Genomic DNA, 26,408 nt, shown 5'->3' on the forward strand with positions numbered 1-26,408 from the left:
CCAACAATTTTTAAATTAATATCTGCCCAAGGTTTATGTTAACCTAATATTAAAAGAAAAACTGAAGCACCTTAAAATTTTTAAGAGGTTATTTGAGCAAAATTTGATTTGAATCAGGCACTGCCAAACTGGAGGTGGTTAGGGGTTCTCCCCTGCCATAAGCTAGGGAAAATACTTATAAAGAAGAGGTGGAATCAAAGCAAGAAAATTATTCCATTGGCTGTAGTTAAGCGGTTGTCTTATATGGGAAAACTTAGTTGGCTCTTCCGGATTGGTTGTTCTTAGGTTTTGATTTCTTAGCCTTAAGGCATTTATAGGCTCCCATTCTGGTTTGCTTATGTAGGTTTTACTGGAGCTTTAAAGCCACCTTAGTCTAATGGCCTCCTTGTTTAATTAATTTAACACTAAAGATCCTGGAAATTATCTTCATGCTGACCTATTACTAAACACGATTAGTATTGATGTAAAAAGCTTGTTAGAATAATGATTTGTCACAAATTTAGTTTTTATAATCTTAAGCATTATATAGGAGTAATCTTATTTTATCTGACCAATAAACCTAAGTCTAGGAAAAATAAACCCAAGTAGAATAAAATGTATGTTTATATTATACTTAACATGGATGATTCAGATAAGACATAACTGTTTTCATTAAGTGAAACTTATTAAACTAATATTAATTTCCAAACATATTAACTGTGTGAATTTGAATTCTTAAAATATTTCAGTTAGTTATAATTTCAGCCACTGGTCAAGAATAAAGACAGAAATACTAAAACCTGTCTAGATTTCAAAGAGCTATTCTCCTTCCTTGTGGGAATGAAAGTCTTAATTGATTTTTAGCTCCAAAATGGGCAAATAAGCAAAGACTGATAAACCCAGTCCTCTATGGTCTCTTACCAAAAAAGAATAAATCTCTATAATCCATTCATTAATTTATATAGAACACTAAGTAGACCATAAAACGAAATTCCTAAGCATTGCTTCCACCAATGGAGAATAATACATTCCTTAATGAAACAAAACAAAACAAAAGCTAGTAGAGAGGAAAATTGAAATTAGAGAAACAGAGAGTCAGCAAAGTTCTGTTGCCACTTGGCATTCAGCTTTGGAAGCCAATAATAAATGTTCCTGGACTAAAAGCTTCCTGTGGAGTATTCTCCGGTGATGAAGATTAGCTACTTCTGTCAGATGAATCTATTGGGCATCTTGGTGGAAAACCTGCATAACTGTTAAAAGATATCTTCTTAAAGGTACATCATAACTTTCTCACTCACAGAAAATGAATATGTGTTAAAGATTTTATTTAACCCATTAGTTAATGATGAGACAGGAAAGTTGTTTTATCCTCTTTGGAGGAGAATCCACAGAGCGGACGTGCTAATGGACCATAAGGAGTGCTGACGTGGCTTTGTTAACAGATCCAAAGTGGCTTTGTCAGGAGTGGGAGAGGGAAGTCAATTGAGCATCCACTGGAGGGACTTTGCATTTCTACAGATAAGAATATTTGCATCACTATCAATTTTCTACAACTAATAGAGTTGTAAAATAGCTCAAAGACCATGAAAGGCATAAGCCCCATAGAAGCAGACAACCCTGAAGGGTGTGTGTGCTGAACAACTCATAGGTAGGTGTCCCCTAAAGATACCCAGTAATCTTTTGTTCCATTTTAAAGTATTTCACAGGGTTTTTCCTCCAGCCTTGATTCTGCAACTAACTCTTTTTACTTTATCATATATTTCTCCACCCATTAACCATCTTATGTTGTTATTCATCTTTAAAGAAGTTGCAGATACCAATCCATATTGTTATTTAAGGAGCTTCCTTAAAAGCTTTCCTTAAGTCAAGGGAATTATATTGGATATATTTCCTAATACCTAATTTATAAGAACAGATAAGTAAATATGCTTAATGATAACATTGCTGCATTTCAGGCCAGAACCATTTGTCACACCAACCTGAACATGTGCTGTCATGGCACTTGTGGTCATTGTACACGAGGGAGAGCTTGTCTCTTGTAGGTTCTGTGGCTGGACTGTGTAAATGAACCTTTCATCCTCTAGATTCCATATCACATATCTACAAGTCAGTTTTTTGTGGGGTTTTTTTGTTTGTTTTGTTTTTGTTTTTTTTTTTTTTTTTTTTTTTTTTGCCTTCTGTGTATTTTTTTCTCTGCACTTAGACTTTTATTCTGGGGTTTGAGTTTCTTTATATACAACTATTTTTCTCCCTTGGCTGAGGATGAAAGGTACTATCAGGCTTATGGTTGACTTAACTGTCCAACCTTCCTTCACTCAGACTTAATAGGGGTCATGTCCATGGTTTTCCCTTTTTGAGTGGTATTAATAGAATAGATTAATAGATTATATTCATATATTCATGTGTATGAAGTATGTGTACTTGCTTCCCATTTTATATTCATCTATTTATGATAAATAGTAAACTAGTATTATTTTGAGTGCTTACTGTCCAGTAGTCACTGTTCAAGTTACTGGGGGATTTTAGCCGGGAGATGATTTAAGTAGCTTTCACAGTAATCCATGTGAGATGATGGAATATTTCAAGTGGCGTAGATGTATCCATGTTCTGATACATGTGCACGGTTGAGTTGGTGGGATGAATCAATGGATTGGATGTGGGGTGTGAGAAAATAATGATGAGTGAGCGATGATAAAAATGTTCTTAACTTGAGCAGGAGTAGAAATAGCATTAAACCAATGAAGCTATAGAAGGAGTGGGCTTGGGAGAGAAGATCAGTAATTTAATTGTTTTCTGCTATTGTGAGAGAAAATATATAATATAAAATTTGCCTTTTTAACCTGTTTAAGTGTACAGTTCAGTGACTGTGTTCAGTGTTGTGCAGTCAACATCACTGTCTATTTCCAAAACATTTTCTTCACTTCAGAATAAAACTCTGAACTCATGAAGCAATAACTTCCCATTCCCTCCCACCCCCCGGCCTCTGGTAACCTCTATTCTACTTTGTGTCTCGACTAAGTTACCTATTCTAGATATTTTATATAAGTAGAATCATACAATATTTGTCTTTTATGTCTGACTTTTTTTCTTTTTTTTTAAATTTTTTTTTCAACGTTTATTTATTTTTTGGGACAGAGAGAGACAGAGCATGAATGGGGGAGGGACAGAGAGAGAGGGAGACACAGAATCGGAAACAGGCTCCAGGCTCTGAGCCATCAGCCCAGAGCCCGACGCGGGGCTCGAACTCACGGACCGCGAGATCGTGACCTGGCTGAAGTCGGACGCTTAACCGACTGCTTCACCCAGGCGCCCCTGACTTTTTTTCAATTAGTGTAATGTTTTCAAGAGTCATGATATAGTATGTATCAGAACTTCAGTACTTTTTATGGCTGAATAATAATTTGCACCGTGTGTAACACCAAATTAACTTTATCCATTCATCGATTGTTGAGCACATAGGCTATACCCACCTTTTGGTTGTTGTGTATAATGTTATAATGACAATTCTCACACAAGCATCTGAGTCCATGTTTTCAATTCTTTTTGGTATATACCTAGGAGTAAGTTTGTTGATTGTATGGTAATTCTGTGTTTAACTTTTTGGAGAACCACCGAACTGTTTTCCACAATAGTGGCATCACTTTTTGTCAACTTTAGTTATTTTTCATGTTTTTTTTTTTTTTTTTTTTTTTTTTAATTGTAGCCAACCTAGTTAGGCAGGAAGGGATATCTCACTGAGGGGTATCTCATTTTGTTTTGGATTTCCCTAATTAGTGATGTGGAACATCTTTCCATGTGCTCATTGTCCATTTGCTTTTTTTCTTCAGAAGAAATGTCTATTCACGTTATTTGCCCATTTTTAAAATGAGTTGTTTGTCCTTTTATTTGCTGAGTTGTAGGAGTTCTTTATATATTCTGGATATTAAACCCTTGTCCGATACAGGATTGGCAGATTTTTTTTTCTCCTACCTGTGGGTTATATTTTCATTCTCTTAATAGTGTCTTTTGATGCATAAAAGTTTTAAATTTTGATGAAGTCCAATTTATTTTTTTTCATTTTGCCTGTGATTTTGGTGCCGTATTTAAGGAACTATTGCCAAATCCAGTGTCATGAAGATTTCCCTTGTTTTCTTCTAAGAGTTTTTTTTTTATAGCTTTAGCTCTTAAATTTAGGTTTTTGATCCATTTTGAGTTAATTTTTGTATGTGGTATAAGGTAAAGGTCCAGAGGCGCCTGGGTGGCTCAGTTGGTTAAGCGTCTGACTTCAGCTCAGGTCATGATATCATGGTGTATGGATTCGAGCCCCGCATCGGGTGCTGACAGCTTAGAGCTTAGAGCCTGCTTCAGATTCTGTGTCTCCCTCTCTCTCTCCTCCCTCCCCCACTCATGCTATGTGTCACTCTCTCTTAAAAAATAAATAAACATTAAAAATTTCTTTAAAAAAATAAGGTGAAGGTCCAACATCATTCTTTTGTATGTGGTCATCTAGTTCTCTCAGCACCCTTTGTTGAAGAGACTGTTCTTTACATATGAATGGTCTTGCCACCTTTGTCAAAAGTCACTTGACCTTAATGGCACCTGGTTAAGCATCCAACTTCAGCTCTGGTCATGATCTCATGGTTCATGGGTTCAGACCCTGTGTCAGGCGCTGTGCTGACAGCTCAGAGCCTGGAGCCTGCTTTGAAGTCTGTGTCTCCCTCTCTCTCTCTCTCTCTCTCTCTCTCTGCTCCTCCCCTGCTTGCATTTTGTCTCTCTCTCTCTCCCCCAAAAATAAACAAACATTTAAAAAAAATTTTTTTAAATCATTTGACCTTAGATGTTTAAGTTATTTCTGGACTGTCAATTCTGTATCCATATGTTCTCATGTCAATACCATACAGTTTTGATTACTGTAGTTTCATAGTAAGTTTTGAAATTGTGAAGTGTTGGACTTCTAGCTTTGTGTTTCTTTTTCCAGATTGTTTGGGCTATTTGGATTTTCTTGGAGTGCCATATAAACTTTGGGATGTTTTTCCATTTTTACAAAGTGTTAAGTCTACTTTAGATAGTCTTGTCATCTTATAATATTAAGTCTTACTGTGCAGGACCGCAGGATGTCTTTCTGTGTATTTAGGTCTTTTGAAATTTCTTTCATCAATGTTTTTTTAAATTTTCACTGTACATTTTTTTTGTCTCTTTTATTAACTTTATTCCCAAGTATTTTATTCTTTTGGATGCTATTATCAATGAAATTGTTTCTTAATTTCCTTTTCTTAGTGTTCATTATCCATATATAAAAATACAACTGATTTTTGCACACTGATTTTTTTATAGTACATCTTTGCTGGATTCATTTATGAGTTCTCACAGTTTTTCTGGGTTCTTTAGAGCTTTCCTCATATAAGATTATCTCATTTATGAATAGAAATAGCTTTCTTTCTTTTCCGATTTGGATGTCTTTTGTTTTATTTCATTTTTGTTGTCTAATTGCCTGGCTGGAACGATACCTTAGTTTTGGACATGTTAAATCTGAGATCCTTGTTAGACCTCCAGATGAACTTCCTTCCCATGTAGGTGGTAGAATATTTGAGTCTGGGCATCAGGGAATATTTCTGTGCTAGAGATACAGTATTGGGAACCGCCAGCATGCAGCTAGTATGTAAAACCCTGAGGCTGTACGAAAGATCGCCTGGAGAATGAGTACAGGTAAAGAAGCGCAAAGCCATGGAGAGGAAGCCTCGCATTGTAGAAGTCAGGAGGATTTCCTTTTCCCTTCCCCTTCGTTTCTTGGGATACTTCCCCCCACAGATGACACTCTCCTGGCATCGCTTGGATGGTTCTACAGAAGAAAGTAGATGACGTGGAAGGGGCGCTTCTTGGATTTTATTTGGTGCTGGTCACATCACTACGCCTGCATAGTTTTCATTCAAGGATAACACTGAAGATCGTGATTAGGTTTCAGCCAGAATCTCCCTTGGTGATCAGAGACACCCACAGAGAGGCTTCTGAGTCTCCAGACTCAGCCTACAAAGTTGTGCTACAGTGGTTCCCTTTGTATCCCAAACAGATGAGAGTTACAATAGACTATTCTGCAAGGGTAACTGAAAAGAGATTGCAGTCATCTCTGAGTTAGCACGTCTGCCACATCTCTGAGTTCTCCATCGAGTATCTTTGTGATCCGGGTTATCTCTTCATTCTCCTTCCTCCACCTTCCCCAGATATACCCACACAGTACAGGCCCCTTTGACTCCATGGTGTGTGTCCACATGGGGTCCTCTGAATGCCTCTTGTTCTTTCTCCTCGTTTATTCGCCTGGTCCCTCAAGACATACGTGTACAATGGTTAGTTCATGGTTACAATACATAGTGGGTTGCGTTTGAAATACATCAGTTACAAAAATGTATAAATAATGTGAGTTCATTTTTGTTTTTTTTGAAAAATTATATATACACACCTTCCCACGGAAAGAACATTTGGCAGAATATATACCCAATTATTAAACAATAGTCATTTTTCTCACTGGTGGAATTACTGGGGAATTTATGTTTCTAATGATATATTTCCAAAGCGTTGAATATGTATATATTTTGCTGTCAGCATGCTTTTCTTATGTAAATAAAAAAAGTATTTAAAAACTCATTAAAAAAAAAACTTTACACTTCCAGTTAATAGCAGATGCTGACCCATAAATAAGCCATGCCTTTTTATCTGAGCTTCTCTGTGCAAGAGGTTAAAGCATTTGATTGACCAGCGCAACAGGAACATAAGTGTTACTGTGTGTGCACCACCTAGGCAAGGAAAAATGGCTCTTCGACCTGTAAAAAATGCCTTTCTTACTCTCACCCTCCTTGCACGTCTATAAGCAGGATGGCATCTTTGGTGGTCTGCCAGCTAACTAGTAGAATGGACTTCTGGAGGGAAGCCTTTCTCCCCCTCTCCTTTTCTACCTCATGCCCTGGATTATTTTGGATTGATTTGGGGATAAGTAACTGACTTTCTATCTCTTGTGCTGTTTTTTTTTCCAGGAATATAAAGTTTTTTTCTTTTGATATATGCTTAAATGTTTATTTTTAAGTGATGTAACTTTTCAAAAAATGTATTAAAGTTAATTTCTGTGGGAAAAAATGTTTTTTACATTTCTGACTGTTTTTTGTTCCTTCTCTTTTGAAATCTCTAGCCAACAAGAACATTAGTCATGACAAGCATGCCATCTGAGTAAGTACTCCTTGTTTTGATAACTTTCTACTCAATGTAAAATTTTGGATTTTTCTTTCGTATTCTGTGATGCTGTGCTTGTAACACAGCTCGTAGCGTTGCACTATGTTGCTTTTACTCTATATAATTGATATTGGCATAAGAAGAACCCTGGAAATAAGAGACTATGAACAGTTTAGCAGTGAAGACTTTTGGAGTTGTTTAGATAGCATTAAGAGGTATTACAGTATTTTGCTTTTCTTCTTGCTTGCTTCATATCTACGGGCTCTGTGTGTCCACGACTTTTACCCCATGAAAGTTCAGTAAATGGAGCATCGCTCGCTGACTCCCTCACAGTTCTTAAAGAAACACTTTGGTGGGAAGCTCTCTACCACTATATTAAAGCCGCTATCTGCACATTTTGTGAAAAGAGTTAATAGCTTGTTGGCACGCTCTTATCGTCTTCCTTAAACATGTAACACAATATATAGCACATCCAACAAAAATATAGCACCATATTCTTTGTAGCAGATTTTTGAATTCCTGTCTAAAGGGGAAAACCATAGGTTTTGTTTTGTTTTTGTTTTTTTTATCAGTCATAGGTTTTTTTTTTTTTTTTTTTTATTTTTTTTAAAATTTTTTTTTTCAACGTTTATTTATTTTTGGGACAGAGAGAGACAGAGCATGAACGGGGGAGGGACAGAGAGAGAGGGAGACACAGAATCGGAAACAGGCTCCAGGCTCTGAGCCATCAGCCCAGAGCCTGACGCGGGGCTCGAACTCACGGACCGCGAGATCGTGACCTGGCTGAAGTCGGACGCTTAACCGACTGCGCCACCCAGGCGCCCCATCAGTCATAGGTTTTAAGGTTTGAAGACATTCATCAAAATATTGGGACATTTCAGTGAAAAGTTGCCTGCAAAAAAGTGCATGCTTGCAATACTTTCTGTTGCAGGATCCTTTTCCTACCCATGGCATGTGAAATTAAAAGGACTGATTGTTCAAACACCGTACATTAGCTACTGGAAAAAGAGCACAGTCAACAATGTTGGCTAATCTCTTATGAAGTATACTGAACATTCTACATAGTCTAATACGGGAGTGAAAATTGAGAATGGTAGGTGTAGTATTTTTAAAAGTCTGTAGTTTTGCTCCAGGATAAAACATACTAGTAAATAATCATTTTCTCAATCAAAGTTTTGAAAATGAAAGTTTTCATTCAGGCCATATTCTCTTTTTATTCCCCCCCACCCCCCACATATACTTCGGTGTGAAGCTAAGAGCAAAACCTAGACGTTCTTATTCCACACTGATTAGCCATGTCTCGAAGAGACACTTGTTGTTGATTAACACATCCAGCAAAGAGCTGGCAGCTACCAGACTCGGAATAAGGAAAATCATCAATATGCAGAAATGATGGGTTCTGGGGAGCATATCATTTAGACCGTTTCACTTCTTTATTGCTTTTGTTTTCTTTGTCCCAGTAAGCACAGATTCTCTGGTTGAAGTGGTGATAGGGCCTGGGCCTTGACCCATTCATGTTTTTTGCCCTAGGGATCTCTGAGAATTTAAACTGTGCTACGGTTCAGCCCTTTCGTTTCACATGTAAAGAAATGGGTCTTGCGCATTGACATCCTCGAGATGACTAGAGAGAAACTCAGAGGCACCTTGGAGTAGACAGGGTGCTGTTAGAGGCGGTCTGTGCAAGCATGTGCAACAGCAGCCTCTTTTCCTTCATAACAATTTTTGGAGACGAGAGAAATTTATCTCTTAACTCACTGTGTACGTCATAGTGTGGCTCCGAATGCCCTTCGTGTCCTTTGTATTTCACTGGGGATTTCCAAAACTTGCTGGGAGGGATAGGGGAGTGCAATGTGTCACAAGCAAAGGCTTTAGAAAGGTGGTCATAAAGGAAAGACAGGGAGAATGGTGAGCAGTTTGGTGAGGAAATTAGAGGGGAAGAATATGTATTTTTCTAAAGGTGCTTGAGGCACTCGTGGAATGACAGACCAGAAGACAAACAATGATGGGCTCTGAAACAATAAGGAGACTCTGCCAAATTTGCCCTAAGATTTGATCTGATAATGTAATAAGAAGGGCCCTTTTCTCCCTCATACTTAGACAAAAAAAAAAACTGTATGTGTGAATTCAGACAAATGTTAAATATCAAATAAAATCAGCAGGTGATACGTTCAGTCCTGACCGTGCGTGGATTGGTTCACATCTGTCCAAAAAGGAAGTGTGGTGTGGTAGGAAAAGCAGAGGCTGGTTTGTGATGCTGGCAGCTTCCCTGGCGTCAGGCGCAGGGGTGGGTGGGGAGCTACTTCTATCTTGGGGCTGTTTTCTCAGCTATTCAAATAGATAGTTGTAGTTGAGAGCTGAAGTTTTTGAATTTCCCCAAATGTTAAGTCATTGACCGTAAAGAAATTAACACAGGAGTTCCATGGCTGAGATCAGTGTAGAATTTTAGCTTTCTCGTTCTTAGAAATTACGATTCAGTCTTACCACCTTATTGTTCATATGTAGGAAACTTAGTCATTTTGTTGATTTTTTTTTCCCTCCTGTTTAACAGAACACAGAACATCGTCATCCAGGTTGTGAACACATTGAAGGGCTTTTCACTTGCCCAGGAAGTGTGTGAAACTACTACCCATGTGCTCGCCGGCAAGCCTCTGCGCACTCTGAATGTGCTGCTGGGAATTGCCCGTGGCTGCTGGGTTCTCTCTTATGAGTGGGTAAGAATTTGTGTGAGCAAATGTTGGACGTACATATGTTACAACAGAAGGTGTTTTGATAGACGCAATCTCCCCAAGACGGTGACACTAGATCACTAGATTTGCACTTGGCTAATTTGCACACTTTCCTATGAGCAGTAGACACCGTGTTCCTGTTGTGTCCTTGAACCCCCTCTCCCTTTGGGTCTCCACCTTCAGCCACTGCTGATTGCCCGGCAGCAGGCGTGTGGACCGAGAGCAGAAGAGTGGCCGTCCAGATACAGACCTCAGCCACTGGCAGAAATAAGATTAGAACAGGCTTGGAATGAAAACACAAAATGCGTGTTCTCACAGTCAAATGAACTTTCTTCTGTGTTTGACCAAGAAATAATGTGACCTATGTTAGTGATGGTTTAAAAAGCCAAAAGAATTCAGTGATTGTTTTTACAGATGGATTTACTTAGGATGAAACATGTTCATTTAATCCCATTTGGATATGTTTTATCTTACGCATATCTATCTGTAACATTACTTGCCCTTATTTCTGTGCATTAAAGGTAGATTGTTTTTTTAATCATTGTTTTCTTTATTCATAGAAATTGAGATTGTTTGTTACTGTTTCTATTTTTACTTTGGTCCTCAACCTATGGTCACTCCAAAGCACTGACATCTGATGAGAGTACAGTCATTTGTGACTTGTGTTACTACTATATTGCATCTGCTACATATCCACCCTCCTTCCTCTTCCCCCTAACAATGTATTATATTAATTCTGTGTTAATTTAAACTGGTAGAATTATAATACACAAACAAGCTACAGATGGATTTTTTTTTTTTTTAATTTTTTTTTCAACGTTTATTTATTTTGGGGACAGAGAGAGACAGAGCATGAACGGGGGAGGGGCAGAGAGAGAGGGAGACACAGAATCGGAAACAGGCTCCAGGCTCCAAGCCATCAGCCCAGAGCCCGACGCGGGGCTCGAACTCACGGACCGCGAGATCGTGACCTGGCTGAAGTCGGACGCTTAACCGACTGCGCCACCCAGGCGCCCCTACAGATGGATTTTTAAGAACGGCTCTGGTCTTTTTCCGGGGTCATGACTTAACCCTGCAGCTTTCTGGTCCAAGACATTTGTGACATTAGCGCTTAAAGTCATGAAGTGGAAAAGTTTGAAATTCTATCCCCCCAACACAAAAGTACTATTTTCATTGGTGACAGTTGGTGACTACCATACTTCATTATGTGTTTGTACTGATCCACATTTATTTGTAAGAAATATCATTTATAACTCCAGCTTCCATGAATGAATACCCTGCCTTCTTTTTGTCAATTCACAATGTTTCTGTATCTTTATCAGTTAGCTCTTCCTTCCCTCATGTCTCAGAGGAAAAAATGTTCTTTATCATTTATGAGGATATACATCTGTGCCTGATTCTGTACCCGACCTATTCTTCTGGGACTCTGAGCAGAGAAGTCAGACATGAGAATCAGCATTTACTGTTGCCATGCGTAAAGACCAACTCCCTAGCTGCCTCCATGTTTATGCTCAATGTACTGCCAATATTCTCCCCCTAATAATGCATAGAAACAGAGCCAGATGCAAATTTAACATATGGTTACTATATGTGGGATTAACCACTACACGTTAGAAAGGCAAGAAGTCGAATGTGTTATTTGGTGAACTTCCAGTGCTCAGGCAGAACTGGGCCACTTGGTCACATGAGTGAATGAATGAAGTACAAGTGCAATCAGGTAAGAAAATCAAATAAAATACATTTAGATTAGAGTGGAAGAAATGGCACTGTGTCTGTTTGTAGACACCGTGATTGTCCATGTAGACAATCCCAAGAAATCTACAAAAAAACTCTTAGAACATATTACCAGGATACAAAGATGTAATCATACAGGGTCAACATTGAAATAGTTAAGTGTAATCTAACATAAAAATATCTGCAGGGTCTGTATGCTGAAAACTATAAAACACGGGTTTAAAACAATCTATGAACTAACAAAGGTAGAGACATACTATGTTCATGGATTGGAAGACTCAGTGTAGTTAAAATGTCGTTCTTCCCCAAAACAGTTTACAGATTCAACACATTCCCAATAAAATCTCAGAATAAGTCTTTGAAAATAGAGACAAATTGATTATTTATATATACACATGTATAGTTTAGAATCAGGATAAAAATCTTCATGACCCAGATTTAGGTGGAGAGTTCTCAGATGCAACATGAGAAGCATGATGTGTAAAAGGAAAAGTGATAAATGACACTTCATCAAATGTAAAAATTTATACTCTGTGAAGAACATTATAAGGAACCCAATATAAAACATTTCCATGTATCACCTGGTAAAAGAATCGAAACTTTATAAAGAACTCTCAAATCTCAAAAATAAGAAACAACCCAAACAAAAAAATAGCCAAAGGCATTTTCAAAACAATCGTTTATGTATTTATTTTGAAAGAGAGTGCACACAAGTTGAAGAGGGGCAGAGAGATGGAGAGAAGCCCCCAAGCAAGCTCCAAGCTGTCAGTGCATAGCCTGACACTTGGCTTGATATCATGAACCCATGAGATCATGACCTGAGCCAAAACCAAGAGTCATGTGCTTAACTGACTGAACCACCCAGGTGCATCCCATAAGCATTATTTGAACACTCTACCAAAGATACGAAGGTGAAAAGATGCTCAATATCATTAGAGAAATATAATTTGCAGCCACAGTGAGGTACCGGCACACATTTAATAAAACGGCTAAATAATAGAATATGTCAACAGATCTTCCAGCAAAGATGCAGAGCACCTGAGCCCTTGTACACTGCTGGTGAGGGTGGAAGGTGGTATGGCTATTCTGGAAAATAGTTGGGAAGTTTTACATGAAGTTCAATGTATATTCACCATGTCACTCAGCAACCCAGCTCTGAGGTGTTTGCCTTAGGGAAATGAAAGCTCATGCTCACACAAGAATCTGTACCTGAAGATTTGTAACAGCTTTGCTCATAATCACGAAAACCTGGCAACAGCACCGATATCCCTCAGTGGGTGAATATGGATAAGCAAACCATCCTTCCATATTGTGGAATACTGCTCAGTAATAAAAGACAGCAGTGATGCCTGCCACAACGTGGGTGAATCTCTTGCCTTGTGGGCTGCCTTCTGGTGAACCAGCCGGCCTCAGGGTAGGATGGTCCCCTCAGCGGGGCTGCCCTGAGGTACGCCTCCACCAGACGTACCCGCTTCTCCCACAGGACCCCAGGCCTCCAGGTGTCGAGCTGTTGGCATTTCCAGACAGCTCCTACAAAGTCAGCCCTCCAGATCTAGCCTGTGAAGTGCTGACTGCTACAATGGGGCAGAATCTCAAAGGCAGGAACAGTGTGTTGAGGTTCACCAAGAGGAGAAGTGGTAGATGAGACAAGAGAGCCAGATGGTGAAGACACCTTGGCCGTGGTGAAGTCCTTGGATTATATTCCTTGTGTCATGATGAGCTATCAGAAAGTTTATGTCCAGAGAGTGAGATGCTATGACCTGTGTTGTTCAAAGGGTGGTGGCTGCTGTGTGGAGAACTTACCGTGGGGAAGAAAGAATAGCATCAGAGTATATGCCGGCAGATTGTTGCCTTAGTATCCCAGTGAGAAAAAACCACAGCTTAGACTGGGTGGCAAGACACTCTCTGATTTGGACAATACTAGGAGGTTGGGGTTCAGGGATAGGCTGCAGGTCGTGAGGGGACTTGATGGTTTAACAAAGATCCTTTGTGATTTAAGAGGAATCTATTACCGTGGGGTTCCCTTTCATCTTGTGCACCAAGACAGGCGTCATGAAGCCTGTGAGAGAAGCCAGTGCCAAGACAAGACACAGCCAAGGTGGCACATGCCATCCCACACCGGGAGTCACCTGAACTATGAATCTGGCAAGAGGAACCCTGCTAGTTTGATGCAACGGCCTCTGCTCCCTCTGGCTCCCACTGATTGCATTCCAAGTGCTGGTAGCACCAAGAGTACACAAGTCACCCATGGACCCTTGCCATATGGTCAACCAGCCAGGCCGGAAGCAATTCTCTTAAATATGCATAAGGCGGCACCACCTTGAGTAATTTCTTCTTCTAAAGGGTCCATGGTGCTGCATTAGTTTCCTGTGGCTGCTGTGGCCAATTACCAGAAATGTATTGGCTTAAAAACAGCACAGATTTATTCTCTTACGGTTTTGGAGGTTGTAAGTCCAAAATAGGTTTCACTGGACTCAAGCCAAGGTGTTGTCAGTGCCTCATTCTCTCTGGAATCTATAGGGGAGAGACTTGTTACCTGCATTTTCCAGTTTTAAAGGCTACATGCATTCCTTGGCTTGTGGCCCCTTCCAGCTGTCACATCCTTCTGACTTCTGTTTCTGTTGTCACACCTCCTCTGACTTCTTGCCTCTATCTTTGACTTACAAGGACTCTTATGGTCTCATGGGGCCAACCTGGATACTCCAGGATAGCTCCCCATCTCAAGATCCCTAACTTCATTGCATCTGTAACGTCCCTTTCACCATGGAAGGTAACATATTCTCAGATTTGGAGGCTCAGCTGTAGACAGCTTTGGGGAGGGCATCATTCTGCAATCAAGTACAAGTACATTCTGCCATAAGTACAAATGCATTAATTCCTGAAGCACCATATTCCACGCTTCATTGCACCTCAGGTTGCTGACTTTTAATTGGTTTGGATTCTGTAAGGATAAGCTTTAAGAAAGCTTAGAAAGATGGAGAGGGTAAATGGCCATGTGAAGAGGCAGAGCTTAGAGTGATGTCTCTACAAGCCAAGGAATGCCAAGGATTTCCAGCAGCCAAGGGACTCTTGAACCACATTCTCCCTTAGAGCATCCCGAAGGAACCAGTTCTGCCAATGCATTCCTTTAGGACTTCTTGTCTTCAGAGGTGGCTTTGTTGATTATAAACAAGAAGAAAGACAGTTGAGAAATTAAGAAAACAATAAAGAATAAAATAGTTCACCTTGGGTCTCTGACTATTTTGAAGCTGTCCATGTTCCTTCATGCTTACTGGGTGATGCTGGCAGGGAGCTAGGTTAACCTGAAGAGGGAGGGCCAACTATGTGGACTTCCAAGACAAGAACAAAGGCAGGACGGAGACAGAACTGTAACAGTACTGAACCCTGAGAGCCTTCCTCTGAGTTTTAAAGCTTGCAAAGTAGTGCATGAAAGCATTCACTTAATTTTTTTTAAATTTTTTTCATGTTTGTTTATTTTTGAGAGACAGAGAGCACGAGCCGGGGAGAGGCAGAGAGAGAGGGAGACACAGAATGCGAAGCAGGCTCCAGGCTCTGAGCTGTCAGCACGGAGCCCGATGTGGGGCTCAAACTCATGAACCACAAGATCATGACCTGAGCTGAAGTTGGACACTTAACCGCCTGAGCCACCCAGGCGCCCCCAGTTAATATTTTTAACTAACACACTGTATATACCAGTATAGTGATTTTAAATAGTGATGAAGCAGTGACCTGAACATTTACTGTTACTTTTCCCATACTAAGCTACTGATCAAGCCACTGTTACTTCTATAAGGTATGACTTCTGACAGTTTCATATATTTTATCTTACCTTCCGCTGGGAAGACCAAAATCAACAAATAGTTATTCAGAGAGAATACCTATGCAAGTTGATTCACTGTTTAAATACCTACAGTGAAAATACACATCCGCACACATAGGTAAACACATACATATGCGTTCTCTTTGGAGGTCCCCAAGTATTTCCATTATAGTATTACCATCATTTACAATGTCCCAATTGGCAGTACATTTACATGAAGATTATTTTGAAATAGAAGACTCACAAGACTGTAACACAAGATCCAGGCCTCTGATGTTTTCACAGTTCGTAGGATGATAACATGAAACAAGAGGAAGATAATTGACTACGGGAAAGTTCGACGCCAGGCTACGTGGCCAGCCTCAGATCTGGTGATTTCACCAACCGAAAGTTGAACCCCCATCCCCGCACAAAGCTGGAATAGACCTGGTTGACCTGCCCGGGTGCTGGGAACAGAAGTCCTTCTCACCAAGCCGCACTTCCCGGTGTGTGAGATGGAGCCACGTACAGCACGTCCCCCCACAGGATTATGTGAGCACTGGGAGTTAAATGCATACAGTGCTCACGGCAGAGACTGGCAGAAAGTGAGAACCTGACAAATGCCAGCCTTAGAACAGAAGTGACAGTGTCTCCAATTCCCACAAAGAGCTACCAGGATCAGTTACTATCTGTGTCACGGGTTTCGTGCACAGAAAGACTGCATTAACCCTACAATTTAAAAAGATACTTTTTCTCTGGACCAGTGGTATCTTTGCCATGGACAGTCCAGCCCGTCCTTGTTAGCACCCAGGAACATCCGTGAAGGCTCCTGAGCACCGCAGGCACGTAGGAGTTTGAGGGACCTGAGAAGGGCACCCTTGCGTATCCGGAGGTATCTCAGTATAATTGGAAACTCCACTTACGTCAAAGCCACCGTAGTACTGATTTTCGTATATACTTTGGCCTTCTCCAGAACCATCAGGGCACAATTGCTGAAAGGGATCACTTTCACATTTTAAGAGTGATAGTTCTGGCATTCGTATCTTTCTAAGGAAACAGCTACAGACATTGCTTTACCAGTGATGCCTAAACACTTCCTTACTTGTGAGAAGTACCAATTCCTAAGAAATTGAGAAGGACCAGATCTGCTGTGGCTGAAAGTAAAATGCCTGTTTGTGTATTCGTGCCACACCGGGGATGACTGGGAAATGTTTCGTCTAGCTGGCCTTGCGTGTTTATTGATTTTAATGGGTTCTTGCTGACTTGCACTCTTAAGGGAAAAAAAAAGTTTAGAAATGAACCGAATCTCTTTCCCTGTTTATGTCACTTAAATAAGACAAAGATAGTGACTTCTTCCATGGCCTCCTTCCTTTAATTTCCTAAAAACTGCAGTCACACACAGGCGCCTGGGTGGCTCAGTCAGTTGAGCATCTGACTTCAGCTCAGGTCACGATCTCATGGTTTGTGGGTTCGAGCCCCGTGTCAGACTCTGTGCCAGCAGCTTGGAGCCCGGAGCTTTCTTCAGATTCTGTGTCTCCCTCTCCTTCCCCAACTTGTGCTCTCTCTCTCTCTCTTTCTCAAAAATTAACAAACATTTTAAAATATATATTAAAAACTGCAGTTGCACAAACATGATAAACTTTTTTTTTAAGTAATCTCTACACCCAACATGGGGCTCAAACTCATGTTTGATAAATTTTTTTGAGAGAGGATAGCCTCCATTGTCATTAGTAAAGCCAGCCCACATAATTTCTAAAGCTCAGTACACAGTATAATGTTCATCTGCAACTTGTGTATGACTTGAGATGTGAATTCCATATCTCAGGTTTCTTTTAGGATCAAGATTTGAAGCGTCCATATGATATACTTCAAGGACCACATTGTCTTTGTGTAAAGGAATGACTCTCTCTGTCTCTGTCTCTGTCTCTCTTTCTCTCTGTGGTCCCCCTCCTTTTTTCCTTGTCCCCAATGCAATTTGGGGGATTCTTAAAATATTCTTTTTGGCTAGCTGTATAAGCTTGCCTCCAAGAAAAACATTACTGAGAATGTTTTTATTTTAGGGTTTGTGTGGTATTCTCTGGAAATTGCTTGTAAAGGAGCATTCTAGCAGTTCTTTAAAATTAGATGGTTGTATGTGGCCCAGTTAGTCATATAAAAAAAAAAAAAAAAAGGTCATTTTATAACAAACTTCAGTTTGAATTTTTTATTTAAAAAAAAAAATTTTTTTTTTTTTTGAAGCCCGTGTTGGCAATTTCTACGTGTTTACAGCGGTTAGTACTCCCATTGTTCGGCCCGCTGTTTTCAGCAGAGAGAATAACTTGTGCTTTTCCTGCTTCGTGACTGAATTGTCTGGCAGATACAGAGAAATAGAAAACCGTGTCAGGAGTTGCTCTGTTTCCTATTCGTGGGAGACAGGAAGTAACACAACAGAAAAATAAAGAAATTGATTTGACCAAAGTATCCCTGTAGACCAAAGCTTTTTTGTCATGTTGTGTTTAAGCATAGTGCTGTGTGAATTCTTTAGAGACCCTGTCTTCTGCCTCTCATGTATTTGGTGTTTCCACCCTTTTCCCCTGACTTAGCTGTAACTCTTCATGTTCAGTGAAAGGCAGTGGGAGACCCTGTGAACAAGGCTTCTTCCTTCTGGCTCCCAATGCATTTAGCCCCATCTCCTTTTCAAAGACACGGCATAGGACTTGAGGAGTCATTCAGCCTGTATTCAGGTCAAAACATGTTGGTTCCGAACAGCTTATGAACAAGACTTGATGGCAGAGTTTTAAAGCCAGATCAGTTGTAAATGCAAATAAGAACTTCGGTCAGTTCTACAGCCAGATTTCAGGACAGTTTAACTATTAACAAAAGAACAAAAAACACTTTATAATCAGTGTTTCATAAATCAAAAGATGATGTCATAATGAGTTAATTTTCTTGAAACAATGTGATTCAATGTTGGCTTCCTCGCGCTGGATTCAGTAAGCGGTGCGTCTGAGTTAATTGGCGCAAACATAGAATCGAAGGTCGGAATCAGAATGCAGCCCGTGGTTCACCCAGTCTGGGCCTCTTGTTTGCCAGGAGGAAGCTGAGTTGCTCTCCTGGTGTTATCACCAGTGGTAGAACCGGGCCTTGAGTGTAGGATTGTCACTGGTGTTCTAGTCCATTGCATTGCCTTCTCAAGACTATTTAAAAAGAATCATCTTGAAAACCATTCTCTCTCTCTCTCTCTCTTTTTTTATTCTACCTTAATTTCTGAGCACATTCTAAGAATAAGGTTTAGACAGAATGAACTTGGTGTACCACATTTGTCACTAGGGTTTTTGAGCTGTTTTCTTAAGTTCTTTCTAACATTTATTGGCTACAACCATGTGCTAGGCACTTCTAATACTAAGCTGACTAAGGTCTACAGCTTGGTTCTTTGATCCCGCATTGGCCTGATTCCAAAGTTCTCTTTACTGTGCCACAGATTATAGCTTGGTAAAGTACTTACACTTTAAAAAACATTTTCATATCCACTGTTTCACTGGGTTCTTACAGAATGTTTTTGCAACAGAGAAGGACCCTGTTTGTGTTTAGTGATGGAGACATTAGGGGGAAAAAAAAAAACTTGTCTGACTTGAATGTGGATCTTTGAAACAGTCTTCCTCAAGGCATTGTCCAAAGCAGTGGCCGTAAGTAGTCATGTCAAAGTGCACCTGCGATATGACCTTTCATTATTCACACAATGGATTCTGTTTGTGGAGAGACTGTGGTGTTTCGCTCCTTTCACTGAAGTAGTTCCTGAAAACTGCCCGCACTCTTGCTCTGCAGAGCCTCACATGAGATGCAGCGGAACCGACCCTTGGCACGCCAGGGCATAGGTGGTCCTGTTCACATCCCCCACCCTGTCTGCCATCCCTTTGGTTCATCCTGGCAATTCCTCAGGTGTGCTTTTTTTTCCGAATTGGAGGCACAGTGCTTTCCTAGTTCCATAATCCCATGATTGAGGACAGGTGAGAAAAGGTGATTGCCCTGGAAAATCGAGGGCTTTGGTGTTGCCTTTCATGAGAATATCTGAGAAGGTTTGTGAACAGGACCGTGATGATCACAGTTTAAAGGAGAGCTGTTTTTGAGAGCAAGAAGTGTGTGAAGTCACTCTGGACACAGCCATTGACTATAGTATGAGTGAGGTTCCTTCGCCATTTTTTGGAATTCATAGCTTTATGTTAATAATTCATTCTTTAATGTTATAAAGTGCTAGACAGAACCGAATTAATACACCTGACAACACGAAAGCAAGTGCACAGGTCCTGAAGCTGAGACTTTGTGTGGAAGAGAAAGCCCTGAGGCATTTTGAGTGAGGAGAAGGAGGAGAGGTATTTGGAGAGGCTTTCAGGGACCAGAGCATGGCTCTGGAAGTCACGATCGGGTGTTTGGAGTATTTTAACTAGAGAGTGACAGGCTTTTGTCTCTCTCGCTTCTATGTAAGGAATGGATCGCAAAAAGGTAACGGTAAGCAGAGTGACCAGAAGGAGGCAGTTTTGATCAGATAGGTCAGCAATTGCCATGGCCATGACCAGCATAATGCAGAGAAGCTATCAGACTGGTGTACTTTTTAGGAAGATCTAACAGGATTTGATAATACATAGTATGTGGGACTAGAGAAGTCACGATGGCTCCTACCTAAATTTTTTACCTGAGCCTCTGAGGGTAGATAGTGGTGCCATTTACTGAGGCAGGAAATACTGGGGGAGAAAAATGTTTGAGGTTTGGGGTATAATAAGAAATTCTGATGTGTACATATTGAGTGTGAGATTCCTATTAGGCATTCAAGTAGAGATATCACACAATATCACATAGGTGTGTGTGTGTGTGTGTGTGTGTGTGTGTGTGTGTGTGTGTGTGTGTGTTTCAGGGTAAAGGTTAGTACTATACATATTCCTTTGGGAGCCATTAGTGCATAGATGGAACAAAAGCCATGGTATCTAGTGCGTGAGCGTATAGTGAGGAGAGAAGTGAGTTTAACACTGAGCCCCAGGCTGTGCCAACATTTAACAGTTGAGAAAGAGGAGGACGAGCAAGCAAGGGAGACTGAGAAATATCAGGTGGCCCTGAGGAGAGTGTGATGCTCAGGTAGAGGAGGAACTGTCTCGGGAAGGAGAGTGTATTTGACCACCCACACAAATGCTGTAAGGCCAATACTGTGAAGGCAGAGGACCAGCCATTGGACTTGAGCAGATGGTTGCTCTCAGGAGCCTTGGCAACAGCAAGTGCAATGACGAGGAGGTTGAACAGTAAGTAAAGAGCTGGAAATGGCACAACTATTTCTAGATCTCTTGTTGCAAGTGGATCAGAGACATAGGTCCTGGTAGCTGGATGGGGCAACATGAAATATGATGAAAGCTCTGGGAGGTGGCCAGCTGAAAGATGATATTTCCGGCGCTTGACAATTTGATTTTATCACAGCGAGTTGGGAGTGTGCTTGTGGAGCACCTGAACCTATTGGTGTAGCAGGAAGGAAGAAACTAGATTGAGGTTATGTCTATTAAAGCAAAAGGTGCCATATTTGGCAAACAGTTTAAATGGATGAGGCTGAGAATCAGCAAATCAAGAGATTCAGCTTTGTTTGACACATCGCTGCCCATCCCTTTCAAAATGATGGCCATCAGGGACTACACTGTGTTTGTTTAACTTGGCACATCTCATGCCAGTTCTTAATTTCTCTAAACCTCAAGTAATCTCTTTCTTGCCTTACCATTGAAGACTGTAGGACTTCCACTATGGTTGATACTGAGTTGCGTCACAAATTCCAAGCTCATTTTTAGAAACAAATTTCAGCTGTTCTTACAGGTGCATCTTTATCTCAGTTCTGCAACTTTCTGTTGAGTTCCCCAGTTGTCTCTTCTGACGTCCAGTGAAACTGTTCTCATTTTCAGTGACAACACAGAATATCATAACTTTAGGTTCTCATCAGGAAAATGCAGCCATGATTTGAGGCACTGGGACTTCTTGAACATAGTTTTTAGCTATCTGCCATTTGCATGTCCTTTTAGGTATCTGTCAGTAATGTTGGGGACATTGTTAGCTCTCCCTTCTTTTAGGTTTCTAAGCTCTGTCCCCAAGTTAAAATAGATTGCCAAAGAACATCACTCTTGAACTCTGTGTCTGCATAAGAACCTCTGTGAATTAGGCTTTAGTGATAACATTAGGTTTTGAAGAGAGCTGATGTAAGAAATACCAGATTTTAGACAACTGGCATACGTGCTTCATAACTGTAGTTGACAACATTGTACGTTTTGCTACCTGACACTGCCTATGTATGATCTACACAATACATTTCTCCTAAAATTCATTGCCCTGGAATGTTCTCTACAGAAAACTTTTTAGGCTTTTCTTTACCAGAGAATGAGAAATTTGTAACTAAAAGTGGTTTTGTCCACAGAAATAATAGCTTGCCTTAGGTGCATGGTAGAGTTATCAGTTCCATGACAGAAACCTTAGTTCTTTTGAGTTGGTTGTCTTTCTGACCACTGGAGAGTGCCCTTCAGTGCACAGAGAAATACCTCTCCACCAAATTTTGTTTTATGTAATTCTTTTTTTTTAAGATTTTATTTTTAAATAATCTCTACACCCAATGTGGGGTTTGAACTCACAACCTCAAGATCAAGAGTCACATGCTTCACCAACTGAGCCAGCCAAACCCCCCTATGTAATTTTTTTTTAGTTTGGTTTCATTGGATAAATCACAAAACAAGAAAGAATAGTATACAAATACTTTATTCTATTCACAGTTTTTTAATTGAAGTGTAAGTGATGTATTAGTTTCAGGCATACAACATAATGATTCGACATTTGTTACGTATTGTGAAATGATTGCCACAATAGGTCTATTTAACATCCGTCACCATACATTTTTTTTTCTTGTGATGGGAACTTTTAAGATCTACTGTCTTAGCAATTTTCAAATAGTCACCATGATGTACATTACATCTCCATGACTTGTTTATTTTGTAGCTGGAAGTTTGTATCCTTTGACCTTCACCGATTTCTGATATGCCATATATACTTTTATGTGGTAGAACATTTGTTTCAATTGTTAAATTTTAAACAATATTTTTTGTTGGTACAACTTACTTAGAGATAGCCATACCCTTCTTGGCACAAGAGGCTAGGGCAAAGTAAAAGAGACTGACTCTTGGCAAAAGAGACTAGGCACAAGAGACTAGGGCACAAGAGACTCCTTCAAACATAAAAGCAGAATTCCTTTAACGGGCCTGGTTATTTAGCAAAATACAAGCTCTTTGAGGGCAGAGACTGTACCTGTCTTTTCTCACCTGGCCCAGGACCCAGGGTGGAGCTGGAACACAACACATACTTGTTGGATGAGTAAGTGAGTTGGTAGATGACCAAACATACTTATTTCTTTAAAGATCCCTGGAACTTTTAGGGCGCATGGGTGGCTCATTCGGTTAAGCGCCTGACTTCGGCTCAGGTCATGATCTCACAGCTCATGAGTTCGAGCCTCACATGGGGCTCTGTGCTGACAGCTCAGAGTCTGGAGCCCGCTTTGGATTCTGTGTCTCCCTCTCTCTCTGTCTCACCCCCCGCTTGCACCCTGTCTCTCTCTGTCTCTGAAAAATAAATAAACGTTAAAAAAAAAATTACAAAATCCCCAGAACTTCTATTTGCCTCTGATGAGCTAAAAATGTCATATAAAAACATTGTACATCATTATAAATTATGAAAATACCCATGCAGTTCATGATTTTCTTGTTAAAATTCATGAAAATAAGATGACCTGATGCTCTCATTTAAGAAAAAAAATCTTTACAACTTAAATTCACAGAAAGAATAAGAAACAGTGGTTGTTCTTAGTAGCCATAATATTTGGCTTATTGTCTATGATGGTAATAATAATTTCTACTTTGTTTTTCATACACTGAAGTGATGTTTCTGATGTTTGTTTTAGTTACATTGGAATGTGTTATATTTATTTCTTTGTTTTCATTTTGATAAGAAAAGTACGAGCTTGTGTTATTTATAAAGATGTTTGGACTTCACATGGAAGTATGCTGGTGAAATGCTGGGTCACCCTGGTCTTTGCTTAGCAATGTGTAAAAAGTGGCTCATAGTGGCCGTTAAGCTCTAACATCCAAGAATAATCCATTTTCATTTTTTCCGGCTGGAAAAGATTAGGTGAGCTATGAGCGGCATAAATCTCACTTAAGTGCCTGTGTACTATATAGCGGAACTTTTTTGTAACAATATTTTGAGCATATATCAACGTACGGCGTCTTTTTCCTCTTTCTATCTGGTATTTAGTCTCTGTCAGTATCTCTTAAAAAGGAAACAGACTTCTTAACTACTTATTTTTGGTACCTTATTGCTTATCTTATCTGTCTTGGTTAAATAGGTTGTATTAAGGTTTTGGTTTCCTGCCACTTTTTTTTTTTTTTTTTTTTTTTTGAGACAGCCAGAGTGCTTTTTAAACTTAATAACAGATGAATCCTCTGGGGGTCTTATTAAATGCAGATTCTAGTTCAGTAGGTCTGGGTCCTAAGCTTCTTCACTGGCTACCAGCTCCCACGTGATGTGCAGGTTGCTGGCCCTAGGACCGTGTGCTGAATTGGAAGGTTCTAGAGACCAGCTGGCCATTTCTGGAGGACGAGGTGGCACTGCTTCCAGACATAGACAATGTAGGGACAGGGGCTTTTCCGCCAGGAGGCTTAGACTCTCTCCGCATGTCAATACAATACTCCACTGTGGGCACAGAGACTTGAAAAGTTTTAGTGGGTTGCATATAGTCACAGTGATTGAAAATGGTGAATTTTAAATTTGAAGTCAGGCTGTCCTCAATTCATAGCCCGTAATCTTCCTGGCATCTATTTGTAGAGATAGCCTAGAGAATATTTTTATCTTGTACCACCTTAAACTTGGATAACTTTATTCTGTGGCTGCCCACCACTGTATGTGCTTTTGAAAGGTTAACAGATAAGAGACTTAGTTTTAAATATTTTTTTAATGCTTATTTATTTTTAAGAGAGAGACAGAGAGAGAGAGAGAGAGAGAGAGAGAGAGAGAGAGAGAATGTGAGCAGGGGAGGGGCAGAAAGAGAGAGGGAGACACAGAATCTGAAGCAGGCTCCAGGATCTGAGCCATCAGCACAGAGCCCGAGACGTGGGGCTCCAACTCATGAACTATGAGATCATGACCTGAGCCAAAGTTGGACGCTTAACCGACTAAGCCACCCAGGCGCCCCGAGAGTGCCGTTCACTGGCTGTGTGACCTGTAAGGCAGTTACACTCTCGAAGCTTCATTTTCCTTATCTGCAAAATGATCGAAAGGTCATCGAAATAAAGTACTGAGTAAGTTCTCAATAAATATCAATTATGGTCATTAAACAAGCATTTTTGATACCCATCAGTAGCCTTCATTCAAATCATACCTTGACCTTGAAAACATTATGCTCAGGGAAAGAAGCCAGACCCAGAAGGTCGCATAATGTCTGATTCGTCAGCTATGGTGTTTGTGGAATACACAAACGTGCAGAGACAGCCAGCTGGTGAGAAGTGGACTGGGGCATATGGGGAGGTCGCTTGCTGGGTACGGGGTATACTCCCAGAATGGTTATTTTGAAATGAGAGAGAAGTGAATATGTTAAATGCCACTGAACTGTACACGTTAAAACGGTTAATTATGTATTTTGAGAGTGGCAACTCAATTTTTAAAAATCATCTGTGGAAAATTGCCTCATTGAGGGAGGCATTTCATCTGCGGAATAGGTTTATATTTTAAAATAACTGTGGAATCATGTAAAGCATTTCTTGATGTTAAAAGATGTGTTGGTAACAGAGGAATGGCTTATTTTGGAACAAATATTATTGCCTTGAAACTTTGCCAGTTCAAGTTGGTCCTTTTGGAAGACCAGACCTCTGTTTTCTGTTTTCTGGCTCCTAAGTGTTTGGGACATAAGCACCCTATATGCCCTATTAATCTGTCAAAAATTATACCGTTGATAGCCCCAACTTTTTAAGCCTGATGTTTAACCTAGAAATAACTTCATTGCCACAACTATTTCATTAGCTACATGGATACATTTGTAACTTAAAATGACAGATAGTGTTTTCATGTGACAGAAAGGTTAACTAACTCGCCTTTTGTCACAGGGCTGCAGAGAGACGGAGATTGGCTTAACCCAGTTGCGTGGATTCTGTGGTGTCAGAACATTATATTGTGTAGTTGTGGAAAAAACACAAATGTTATTCTCCCTCTAGGAGAAGTCAAAACAATGTGCATAGTAGCGAATTCTCTTAAGATGTTGTTGTTTGAGCAAATTAATTACTCTTATAACTGAGACAAAGAATCTATAAACCCTGATGAGAAAACATTTGTAATTTGATTTGTATTGTTTTCTTGTTAGCTTAAAGTAGCAAAAGATTAGTAATTACTACTTTTGTTCCTCTTCTATAGGAAAGAAGAGATTTGAGGGCATCCTGGGTAGCTTAGTGGGTTAGGCACCCAACTTCGTCTCAGGTCATGATCTCGTGGTATGTGAGTTTGAGCCCCGCGTCGGGCTCCGTGCTGACAGCTCAGAGCCTGGAGCCTGCTTCGGATTCTGTGTCTCCCCCTCTCTCTGCCCCTCCCCTACCCATGCTCTGTCTCTGTCTCTGTCTCTCTCAAAACTAAATAACCATAAAAAAATTTTTAAGGAAGAGGAGGTTTGCAAATGCTAAATATATGTTTTTACACCTCCGTAAACGCTTACAGCTCCCGCAGTTGGTGCGTGCAAGAATGGGTAGGGCAGAGAGCAGCACAGATAACCCCAATCTCTTCTCAGTGACTAGAGCAGGAAGTATGCTTTTGAACTATTTGACTGGATTCCCACAGGTTAAATCTGAGGCATAAGTTTCTGTCTGTCAGATTTGATTATAAGGTCATCAGTGGATATGTTGAGCAACATGAAGTCTTTCATATACAAAGCATATTATTGATGTTTCCCA

At 40.2% G+C, this 26,408-nt stretch overlaps 1 protein-coding gene across 7 annotated transcripts in view; it reads left to right on the forward strand.

The window, feature by feature from the left end:
• The window catches only part of MCPH1 (microcephalin 1), a 273,487-nt gene that overhangs the window by 96,418 nt on the left and 150,661 nt on the right, over positions 1-26,408 (forward strand). For all 7 annotated transcript variants that reach the window (XR_015249902.1, XM_086703096.1, XM_086703094.1 and 4 more), the window contains 2 exons: positions 7,136-7,173; positions 9,725-9,887. Coding sequence is in view for 6 of the 7 variants with exons in the window: in XM_086703096.1 (XP_086559222.1) it covers positions 7,136-7,173; positions 9,725-9,887 (201 nt within the window). In the remaining variant the exon portion in view is untranslated. The remainder of the gene's footprint in view (positions 1-7,135; positions 7,174-9,724; positions 9,888-26,408) is intronic.

The sequence above is a fragment of the Puma concolor genome, chromosome B1 (assembly GCF_028749965.1).
Source record: "Puma concolor isolate L17-30 chromosome B1, mPumCon1.1.hap2, whole genome shotgun sequence".
In the NCBI taxonomy this organism is placed as follows: domain Eukaryota; kingdom Metazoa; phylum Chordata; class Mammalia; order Carnivora; family Felidae; genus Puma; species Puma concolor.